Source organism: Micropterus salmoides, unplaced genomic scaffold, assembly GCF_014851395.1.
Source record: "Micropterus salmoides isolate LMB-PRFRI ecotype aquatic unplaced genomic scaffold, ASM1485139v1 Ms_hic_scaffold_20, whole genome shotgun sequence".
Lineage (NCBI taxonomy): Eukaryota > Metazoa > Chordata > Actinopteri > Centrarchiformes > Centrarchidae > Micropterus > Micropterus salmoides.
In genome coordinates this window covers 3,037,766-3,050,012 of record NW_024041151.1, presented here as the reverse complement: position 1 = coordinate 3,050,012, position 12,247 = coordinate 3,037,766, and the positions used below count along the sequence as shown (strand labels likewise).

Here is a 12,247-nt window from a genome sequence, read left to right as displayed (position 1 = left end):
ACGTCCATGGAAGGGGGTGCTCGCAGTTATGTACATATAAATGTCTCATTCTAAGGTAATAAAAACATAATGGTTTATTATATAAGGTCTTTATAAACCACTGAAAACATAGTTATGGATCTTATATTGCATTTCTGTCAATAGATCTTCAGAAATATTACACACTGGACCTTTAATTTTAAGGTTACTAGTAATTATTCCATTATAGGTACTAATAACTATTTTTAGTTACTATTCGGACACAAGATATCTCCAACTCACAACTTGATTTCTTCAATTAAGGGCCATTATGTAGTTTTCAGCGGCCACTAGCGTCGCGGTTTTAAGATTGCAACCACGTGTGTGCTCGTACGCGTGCTCGCTTGAAGTCATGAGCGAGTATAATCCAAAACACAACCGCTTTCATACAGAAATCCTGCAATAAACGCAACACCTGCATGCAGGCTGTGGCTTTTCTCCAGACATTTTGGCTCAATACTCCCAGCAAAAAGGCAGTGTGAGAGCGCCTACAGACAGAGAGACATCTACAACATGCTGGAAACTCAGGTAAACTCCCACTGCACCGTTACACTAATATTTTTATCAGCTTGAGGTTGAATTAATCCACGCTCGTTATATGATAACGGTACATTTACTGCATTTAGCCGACGTGCTCCACTGTTAGCTCGCCTGCTGCTTTTCAGTAGGCTAACTATCTTTACTATCTGTGTAACGTTATCTTTCACCGGAGGCTCAGCAATGTCAGCACAGCTAATGTACATGTATTGGATGACAACGAAATGGTTAGTGAGCTGGACTAAATATAACGAGACTTTATGACAGTTTGACCGCAGTAAGTAACTTTACTGTAAGTCAGTGGATGGCTCTTCTTCTGTGTTGTTGTCGCCGTTTTGTTGCAGTATTGTATATTATGTGGGTCACATTAGTTACAACGACTGAGAGGTGGAGAAGCTGTGTACCTGAGTATCAGTAACACCACAATAAATCTAAATTGAACGTTACGAAGCAAACAGCGGCAGGTCCGAGCTACTGTAGCGTTAGCTGGCGGCTCCTGGTTGCATCACTGTAGGCTGGTAAACAAATTGCTTCAAATTGTTTTTCACCGTCATCATAATTTCTTGCAGGCTAAATCAACACTTAACATAATAATACCGGTGGTACACAGGATAGTAATATGGGTCGCATTAGCTGGTGAAGTAATGTGGACAGCCATACAACTTAGCTGGCGAGCTAACATGACTTTCTCTGTGTTTTTACTAGACATCATCTGAATGTTTGGTCTGATGGGCTTCAGCACATAAACCTTTATTGTTGTTTACTATCCGAACGTGGCATCTGTGTTTTGCTATGAGCCGGGTGTTTTATGGTGTTAGTTGACTGCATGTCGTTAGATGTAAGGCTCTGGAGCGCGCACAGAGCTGAATCCGACCTGGTGTCCACACATTTACACCAGAATTGGCGCTGATGCAAGCAACAGAAAAAACAGGCATGTGCTTCATTTCTAAGTGAGTTATGAGCCAATTGATAATAAGGCAATGAAAAAACTACATATAGCCCCTTTAAGAAAATTAGCTGTTAAATATTAATGAAGATTAGTCTACACTAGGGGTGCACAGCTTCTGGCTGTTGATGCATCACTTGTTAATTTAAGAATTGAAGGCATGTTGCCAGTAGAAATGTGGGGCTGGGTCTTAAAGAAACAGCTTGTTTCAGACAGATGCTGAGTCACAGAACTACAATATAGGGCTGGAAATGCAGTATAATAGGTCCCCTTTAAAAGGAAGTTGTTCCTTGCCTCTTTCTCCTAGTGCTGCTCTTGGTGGGAATTGTTGGGTTTCTGTAAATAACATCACAGAGGACAGTCTAGACCTGCTCTTCTATGAAAAGCTTTATGAGATAACTGTTGTTGTGATTTGGCGCAATATAAATAAAACTGAACTGAATATTATTTACAGAGAACCAACAATTCCCACCATGAGCTAGCACTAGGCGACAGAGGCAAGGAAAAACTCCCTTTTAAGAGGCAGAAACTTCGAGCAAAACCATGGCTTAGTGTGGGCGGTGTTGTGCCGAATTCTGCATGCTTGCCGAGAATTGTATGCACCTCGTGGGAGGTGACACTCATTTATGCTGAAAAAAGACTTGGATGCAAATTTCGGCAGATAGCCTACCCCAGAGGAAAAATCTTTTGCTCAGAATAGTATTTTCTTTAACTCCTGAGAAAAACTAAGATCTCAATAATATATCTTCTTGAGATCACTCCAATCTGAATTGTTGATCCTAAAACCCCTTAGGAGAAAAGGATGAGATGAAGAGAGATTGAGGTTTTGAGACTTGGATAAGACAAATGGATACTGAATTGAGATTACACCAGGATAATAATCATTGCCTCTTTTTGAGTTCATCAATGTCTTGCTTATTGCTCCTAAAAGGTAGTTGGGAGCTCTGGGGAGATGTTTGTATCACATCACTGTCTGCTTGGAGAACCGTGCTGGAGGCCCTGAGCTGGATTTGAACCCCACTCCTGCTGTTCAAAGGGCAACAACACTGCCGCTGCACCATCCAGCTAAAAGTAACAGTGAAGGACTGATTGTCTTTAAATAGAGTACAAGTTTCCTATAGTAAAAAGAGGAGAAATACCATATCCACAATTAAAGTCCTTAAAAGTCTACTCAAGTAAAAGGTATAAAAGTATTCCATAGTGAATGTACTTAAGTATCAAAAGTAAAAGTGCTTATTCTGTATGACAGATACTTGTTGTATCTCAGTTCTTGGGTGCATTCGTCATTAATGAATTAATCTCTGAACATCAGGTCAAAGTATTGGGTGTTCCAGTTATGCTGGCTGTGACCTTAACCAATTGGAAAACATGACATTTGAAAGTCCATTATTTTCAATGTCAAAATTAATTTTATCTTTCTCATTAACTTGTAACAGATAATTAACAATAAATACAATAAGGATTTGAAATTAAGGGAAGTAAAAGTACAAACCCCCATAAAAAGAAAATACTCAACCTCAACATTTGACGTAAGTAAAGTACTTGAGTAAAATAACCACTAACCGGAGTTCACTAAGACAAAACTGAGAAATATCTTGGAGCTTTTTTTCTGATCCACATTCTGGAGACTGAAATGACACTTATTTAAGATACTGTAGATCTCATCCTTTGATCAGAGTAAGACAGAGATGAGTTTTTGCTCCTGAGGCCAATATGAGAAAACAGACTCAGAATCATGAGATCCCAGGAGACATATCTGAGTTTTCTTTGAGCTCTTTCTCTGATCTCATGGTCCAATGTTCAGGAGACTTAAATTAGACTTATTTAAGATCAGTCAGAGATCTCTTGTTTTGAACAGAGTCAGACATAGATGAGATTTTATATGGTTGTTTCTCCTGAGATGAATTTGAGAAGTGGGAGAAAAGGCCTTTGGTCTCACCTTGGTATTAAAAGCAGCTCATTGTGTCTGGGAGAAAAGAAGGAAACAACTATGAGATCTCATCTTGGATTTTGCTGTCCTATGGGACATTATCTGTTCTGCCGAATAATGCATCCACCTCTTAAGATCATTTTCAAACACTGATCAAACGCGGTGATCACATTTTGCTGAATTTCAAGGAATACAGTATCTGCACTAATAGTTCAGTATCAGGAATATAAATCTTTTAGCAGAACATTTTGTCTTCATCCTCAATGCATCATCTTCCATCAGGTCAGTTTACTGTAAAAAACAGTCTCTTACTTTGTGTCTGAGGGTCCAGGTTCATTACTGAAGAATATAGGATGCTCTTTGGACCGGTCACTCTTCATAGACAGACAGCTGGATGCTGCAGACTCTGCTCTGTCCTCCTCTTCCTCCACACAAACACTCATCTTCTGGACTTCAGTCAGTCTGAGAGGTGAAACAGTGACACTGACTGTGAGCTCAGAACACAAGAACCAGGAAACAAATCTGATGCTACATCCACACTACGGCCTCCATCCACACCAGTGTTTTAGCAGCTTCACGTACACTGGGCATCCGCTTGCCGGAGTAAACAGGAAGTAGATTGTCCGCAGTCACAAAAGATTTGGCAAATACGAAAGTGGGGTATTACTTCGGCTTGTGCCGATTGGATCGGCAATTGACGATTGAAGGGATGATCAGTAATTGGTTTTTCATGCGCCGATATTAAGGCGATTTTAACTACGTCACTATTAGAACTAAGATGATATGATAAAAATCAAAAACAAGTTACCGCACACTGATATGACTTTACTGCATTTAATGTGAGCAATGCGTTTCGCCCATTGCTTCTTCAGGCTCACACAGTGAAATTACAAAAACACTCACAGGTGTGCTAAATATACACTGTGTATGTCATGTGACCAGTACATGCCATTTTTTCTATGACATTTGTCGTGTGTATATACATTTATAAAATCAACATCTTGTACAAAATATTACAATACAAACAAAGCAAAAATGTGATTAGTATTCAAACAGATAAAAAAACTAAAATATAAATATATATTTTAAACACACGAGTCACAAGAATTACATCATTACAGAAAATCCTTCCTCTGTCATTTACCCCTAAAGGGGAGGACAGGACACCCAGAATCTCAACTTTCCCCGAAGGTAAAATAGCTATGTTAACATTGGAATACAGCTGGGTAGTCGAGGTTAGCACGCTGTACATAGCTGCTAGTCAATATCGATTGCACCCGTTTTACTAGTAACAACTTATTAGAAACTAATACTTAAAGGTTCAGTGTGTAACATCTAGTGGCATCTAGTGGTGAGGGCTGTGAATTGCAACATTCTATCCAGCCTACCACTGCCCCCTAATCTTTCAAAGAGGGTAAGACAGCTACGGTGTCTGACACAGCACAAAAGGTGTCTCTTCTGAGGCAGCAGAGAGTGGCCAGTCAAGAAATGAGGTTTCTTTAGGTAGATTTATTAAGAAATTATATTTACTTAATTATTAAGTAAAACCATTTTGCGAATTTACCACTGACAGATGTGACATGGAAAATGTAAAAGTGTGAAACACTGTCACTGTCTCTGCACCACAGTCCATTATAAACCTTAAATAAAGTTTATACAAACATTGACAAGGGAAACACAAAACCGCCCGGAAACAATAATATCTGGCCCACTGCCAGATTATGGTGTTTGGATAGCAGCAAAAAATATAAATAAATAAATACTTTGATAGCTTTGCTTAAAAATAGATCTCAGTCATGACAGCAACAGTTACTCACATAATCACTTCCTCTTTAGTGGTTTTGCCTACAAAATAAAAGTGCAAGAAAGCTTGTTTATGGCAATCTTCTATTTGAAGTTGAACTGAGCTTTTACAACACTAAAAGAGTCTGCTTGACATATCCGTGAAAGAGCGGTCAGAAAACGTGATTCCCCTGAATGTGCTCTGCCTGGAGATACTGGGGAAATGAAAAAGCGTCCATAGTTTGAGGATCAAACACCAAAACAAAAATAGTGCAGCACATGCCGTGATCTCAGAAACATTCGCTGCAGAATCCATTTGTTGCACAGAGAACAAAAAAACAACAACTATCCTTTGATTATGAACGCTGCACCTTATCAACTGAGCTACATACTAACACATGGTATTATTATGGCTTATATTCTCATCCACCACTGCCTGAATTCTAGTAGTAGTAGAACAAGAAGAATGTTGTGATGAAACGCGTTCTATATCGCTGTTTGTCTGGTTTCAGCTACTGTAGAAATATGACGATGCAACGTGGCAACGTCCATGGAAGGGGGTGCTCGCAGTTATGTACATATAAATGTCTCATTCTAAGGTAATAAAAACATAATGGTTTATTATATAAGGTCTTTATAAACCACTGAAAACATAGTTATGGATCTTATATTGCATTTCTGTCAATAGATCCTCAGAAATATTACACACTGGACCTTTAATTTTAAGGTTACTAGTAATTATTCCATTATAGGTACTAATAACTATTTTTAGTTACTATTCGGACACAAGATATCTCCAACTCACAACTTGATTTCTTCAATTAAGGGGCATTATGTAGTTTTCAGCGGCCACTTGCGGCGCGGTTTTAACATTGCAACCACGTGTGTGCTCGTACGCGTGCTCGCTTGAAGTCATGAGCGAGTATAATCCAAAACACAACCGCTGTCATACAGAAATCCTGCAATAAACGCAACACCTGCATGCAGGCTGTGGCTTTTCTCCAGACATTTTGGCTCAATACTCCCAGAAAAAAGGCAGTGTGAGAGCGCCTACAGACAGAGAGACATCTACAACATGCTGGAAACTCAGGTAAACTCCCACTGCACCGTTACACTAATATTTTTATCAGCTTGAGGTTAAATTAATCCACGCTCGTTACATAAATCAACTTTTTGATGATATTCTAATTATATGACCAGCACCTGTGTATATATAAAAAGAATGCTTTTTTTTCAGAAAGAAGCGTGTTGTCATTTCACATTAAAATATGCTATAACTTCCTAAGTGGGATTTATAGAATACAGAATATCTCTGCTTTTCATATACTTTTACAAAGCTTTCTTTAACAGCTCTGACAGGAAGGTGTAAAATAATTTAAACATGAATAAATGCATACTGCACAACTTCAGTAGTAGCCTAATACAAGACTGTATAATACAAACACAAATACAGTGATAAAGTATTCAATAGTAAACTATGTACAATTGTACAGAAAAATTTAGATGTAGTAGAGTCCAGTGGGCCAGCCACAAGTATTAACGGTTGTTACGGCTGCCACCGCCCCCACCTGTATTTGCCTGTGCTTTCAAGTGGACTATCTGTTATGCTGAGCAGGCTGTGCAAGCCCACGCGGAGGATTGGCTGCACAAGGAGAGAAGGTCCCGCCTACTTCCTGGGTTTCCAGTTACCATGCCCTCGATTGGTGCGGCATGCTACGGGCCAATCAGATGGAGACCGTGACGACCACCACCTGCTTAAAAGCCTGCTGGGTCTGCCATTCGGGGCAGCAATCTGACCTGAGTTGCTTGCCTCGGGAACGCCTGTCTTAGAGATTATAGTAGTGTTTTGTAACCCGTGTTAGACTTTGTGTCTTGACATTGTGTGTTTCACTGTGTGAAGGTAAGAGAGTGGGCCAGGGCTAAGCTTAGCTATCAGTGACACCTTTCTTGCACACACCATAGTTGTTTTATGTTAGTTTACACCAGGTTCAGGGGTGCTGTGCGTTTTGGGTTTTTCAAATGCAGTAGGCTAGTGAGCTTTTGGTTTATTCTTGTTTTGTTAGTATCTCTGTAAGCAGTAATCCTCCTTTTGAGGATCTCCTTTTGTTATAATTGTTTGTTGATTTCCACAGCACCCATTGGCCCATCCTCTGTTTGTGCTCCACTTGCATTATTTCAAATAAATATCCTTCCAATCCAACAACATCTGGTTTATGTTTATGTCCCTATATCCCTAGACACCTCGGGACGTAACACGGTACTAATCTTTACTCATTACCATTGACAGCAAGAGAGAAATATACATGACATTCCATCAAACTAATTTTGACAGCTACTTCCGGTCCTGCCCCCACACCGGATATGTGTATGTAACTGATCCACCCCAACCGTAAATATGCGTATGTAACTGATAAGAGGGGTGCGTACATCCTTCCGTTGTGTGTTTTTGACTGATAATTGGAGGAGGTTTTTCATTGATTTAAAGACTTTATTAAGTAATAAAACATGAACTTGAATGAATTAATTAGTAGGTGTTTATGGCAATAAATTTATCATTAAAAAAGTATAGCAGTGAGTTATAAATAAAGGAGGAATCTCCGAGGCCAGCAAAGGATCAGTAGGAGGTTTCTTCATTGATTTGGAATCAAGTCAGTCTTTATTATTAAACAAGTAAAGAATAAATTGAAATAATGATGGTGAGTTAAAATTAAACAGCTTTTTAAATTACCTTCAACAGCATGCAGCAAAATAAGAGTGAGCTCCAAAATTAAACTTTGTAAAATCTTTGCTAAAGCTTTGTGTGACAAACTTATCATTAAAGAACTAAAGAATAAATTGAAATAATTACAGTAAAATAGTATAACAGTGAGTTAAAATTAAACAGCTTTTTAAATTACCTTCAACAGCATGCAGCAAAATAAGAGAGAGTTCCAAAATTAAACTTTGTAAAATCTTTGCTAGTGCTTTGTCTTACAAACTTGCCATCATTATCACTCCAAAGCTGTAGCCTAGTCTTAAACTTGAGTTATCTATAACCCCAGACTCTGGTTGTTAAAAACGGTCTGGGTTTATCAGACAGAGTTTGTTTTCGAAAACGGGAACCTATTTTTATCAGCCGGAGACAAGAGTTTGGAACTACAGACTATATAATAATCTGGTTGTACCAGAAGCAACGGCCCCCAACCCCTCACCAGTTATCTCCCACATGCTGTCACATACAAAATAAGAGGATGGGCAGAGTTACCGTGAGCCAATGATAAGAGACTAGGAGGGGTTACCATAGGCCAATGATGGAGTCTGTGAAAATAAAACGAGAACATTGTCTTCAAGAAATTGCCAAGAGGGCACTTGGATCCTTGAGCAGTATCTACCTACCAAAGAGGGGACCTCCATGCGGTGAATTTTTTTCAGCTAATGAGTGTTACAATACAGTATGCATGTACATGTAATAGAGAGCATTCTGAAGGACTGCTTAGGCTATGTGTCATCAACACTGCAAAGACTTTAACAGCCAATGACAGTCACAGGTGGGCAAGGGTGGGGACATTTAACGGCTCAGATTAGAGTTGTGACAAAACACACAATATGAGATGTGACAATCCAGAATATTGGGGTCACAAGAACAAGACTAGAAGATATTTCAGATTAAGAGCATTAAACACTTAATTACCTGCATTCTGGAGACATTTTCTGCACTAATTTATTTATATAAAGGTGAACACAAAATGCAGGTGGCAGGTGACAATTAAGAATATAAAAATATAATTGAATTTAATGCAGTAATCAGTAAATAGTTTTGTTTTTTTAGCTTAGGTAATTTTTTGGGGACAATGCAGGTCTGTTTTTTCTATATTTACATGGCATTGCATGTTTTCTTATTGTGCCAAAATACTCTCATAGCACTTGCATTTGTTATTACAACACAATTCTTGTCGCAAGCTATTTTTCAGAACATTTTTAACAAATGCTTTCAGGAAGTGGTGGCGACATATCCCCAGCGTCCTGTGTAAATGACACCTATGGGGAATCTAGACTGATATTCTAAAGTTTAGTGTTGCTCACCATCTAAGGGGGCTTTCACACCTGAAAGTCCGCACCAAGGACCGAACCAAAGTTCATGTTTTGATACATTCGTTTAGTTTAGTTTTGGTTTCAGACTGCAATTCTGCGACTGCACTAAAGGACTTTACAGGACTCACTTGCGTCCTGTCCTATCATCCAGCCTATGATACTTGACGTTGACGTTTCAGTAACAGTTCAGCAGGTATCTTTGACAAGAATAAATGAAGAAAAACATGTGCATATTTGCCACCACTATATTGTTATTATTATTCCATTACTACCTGCAGCACCAACTATACTGAAGGCTAGACGCAATTAAACGTCCTCGTTGTGCGAACATTATAACGTCGCCGACAGGACAGGAGGAGAAGACAGCAAGCGATCCTTCTGCTCCTCCGTTTGAGGAGAGACTAAAGGGATGGGTGGCAGTGTGCTTCTATAATTTCTGTTTGAAAAGATGATCTGTCACGGGAGATTTATAATTTTGTACTCATTTCTCTGTGCATTTGTTTGTTTCCGGTTAATACGGCAAACGCCGAACTTCCTGTAAATAGTCTGGAAGTCCGAACCATCAAAAAAAAAATGCTTTCACACCAGAGGTTTCACACCTGTATTTTTGGTTCGGACCAAACGAGGTAGGTGTGAAAGCCCCCTAAGTCCGCTATTTAGGAGCTACATGAAGCCTGGATGTTACATGAATCTGATACCTGGAGCAAAGCTTTTACCAGCTGGCAATTTTCAATGCACATTTAAGAGTGTAAGTTGCAACTATTATTAACAATAATGGAAAGCTGGGGCTCAGTAGCAGTAATAACAATGAGCATAGGCCCATGTGTATTTCTATCACCAACACTCATTCATTACAGAATATTATTAACAGTGAGGACACAAAAAGTGGTCCACATCATCTCAAGCACACTTATCGTCCAACCATTATCAAACTTCGGTTATGTAGCCTACTGTAGGAACTGCAACTTCTACTTCTGTAGGCCTATCCTGCATTAGTCGATTAACATTAGTTTAGTTAACGAGTAATAGATGCAATTCAGTATACCAACAATGCTGTTACAGTTAATGATAAGTATATGCTGCTTTCACTCAGCAGGTAACGGTACGATGGCATCAGCCTCGTCTGGCTACATTCCTGCAGCTTCTGTCACTCTAACGAGATTCCGTTTCATTCTGTCCGCATTAAAACTGTGTTGAGTTCACTTTAACGCTTCTTTCCTCTACAGTCCACAGGGAGAAAACTGACTCAGAGACTTTGAGAGTAACATAATAAAAATGTTGGATTAACACTCACCCTGCCTCAGCCTTCACTTTTCCTCCTTCTTTTTACCTGTTTTTACGAGTTCAGCACAGACAAAACGTAGCAAAACGTTTTGAAATTGAACTCGCCCCAGATCACTGTTGCTCCTCCCCCCTCTCTCTCTCTCAGTTACTGGAAATCATGTGACTTCTCTGCGCGTGCGCGCGCGCGTGCACACACACACACACACTCTTACCTTGTAAACTGAGTTAGGCTGTTTACCTCAATCATCCTGTTTCCACCTACATATTGAATGTATGATCATTAGCACCTGTTTTGTTTGTTTCATCAACTGATGATATGCATTTTTCTTTTTCTTAATTTTTCTTCTGTCCATTCACTTTGTATTTTGTTTTATAACTAATAACATGTCCATTTTTAACTTACTGTAAACTGTGTGTATTGATGCTTTGGAAACACTGTTCTTGAAACCTTCATGCCAATAAAGCCCTTTAAATGTAATTACATTCTTTTGTTTAATATTGGAGGGGGGGGGGGGCTGCTCCCATAACATATAATACATCACAGTATGGAGATGTTTTTCTCATGCTTCTATTGTCATAATTACTGACATTCTCATGTTATGTTAAGACACATTCACATACACATGCACAACAAGTAAATATCAATGTATTTTAAGTCAAGAAAGAAGTTTTGGTAAACAGAGCAAAATATACAAGGCAACCAATATCATCCAACAATACATTTCATTATATTTTATATCCAGGTAGGTAAGTTTTCTTTGAATGTGATGTCTTCCAAAAAACACTTTTTTAATTCTCACATCCTGCAAGACCAGACAGGGGGCTATATTTCATGCCAGATGTCCCACATCTGGTTCAGAACTTGAAGAGTGTCCTGGTTGGTGGACAGACATTTCTGAAAGCTCCATCAGCCTGGTCATCGCTCCACTCTCCGCTCAAAATCCGTCCTGCTGAAAACAAACAAAAAACAACACAAACATATAGTTGATTCTGGACGGCCTTGCAAATTAAATCTCAGCTGTTTGACAGCTGGAACTTGAGGCTTACTTTATCTAGGTATAGATATATCAGGTGTTCATACACCTGAAACAAACGCCTATTCATACATTCCTTTACACACAAGGGACAGTTAGTTTAAAGTTCAATGTGTCACCAGCAGTGTCCATGTGCTACTTTCATCATAATTCTGAATCACTACAGTATCACGTTTTTACCTTTATTAGTCACAGGGAGCCATTAACATGCGGAGTTGTAAAATAAATCATTGTATTCTATCTAACAGATGTCCAAAATATGACCTCGGTCATCATATGCCACTGATCTTATCACCCGTCACCGATGCACTGTCTAACAAACATTGTGTGTAATGCTTGAATTAACCAAGGAACAACCTCACTAGATACAATCTAGCCATGTGTGCCGTGCAGAAGTAACGCAACGGAAGAGAATATGTACAAAATATTCGTATATGCGTTACTTCTGCACGGCACTGACCCAGAATAATGCACATGTATATATCTGCAACGTTGTTCTTCCAATTCATATTTATATATTTCTACATTTATTTATGTTGACTGTATGTTTGTCTACGTGTAGCACCTTATCACCACAGCAAATTCCTCCTATGTGTAAAACAGTACTTGGCAGTAAAGCCCGTTTATCTGTTTTTTGTTTCAAAA

At 39.0% G+C, this 12,247-nt stretch overlaps 1 protein-coding gene across 1 annotated transcript in view; it reads right to left on the bottom strand.

The window, feature by feature from the left end:
• LOC119914966 (NACHT, LRR and PYD domains-containing protein 12-like) overlaps window positions 1–10,717 on the bottom strand; it is a 54,870-nt gene extending 44,153 nt beyond the window's left edge. Inside the window, exons 1-2 of the mRNA XM_038734511.1 lie at window positions 10,579–10,717; window positions 3,744–3,893 (exon numbers count right to left, since the gene is read on the bottom strand). Of these exons, the coding sequence (XP_038590439.1) occupies window positions 3,744–3,874 (131 nt within the window). The 5' untranslated portion in view covers window positions 3,875–3,893; window positions 10,579–10,717. The remainder of the gene's footprint in view (window positions 1–3,743; window positions 3,894–10,578) is intronic.
• Between the last annotated feature and the right edge of the window lie 1,530 nt (window positions 10,718–12,247).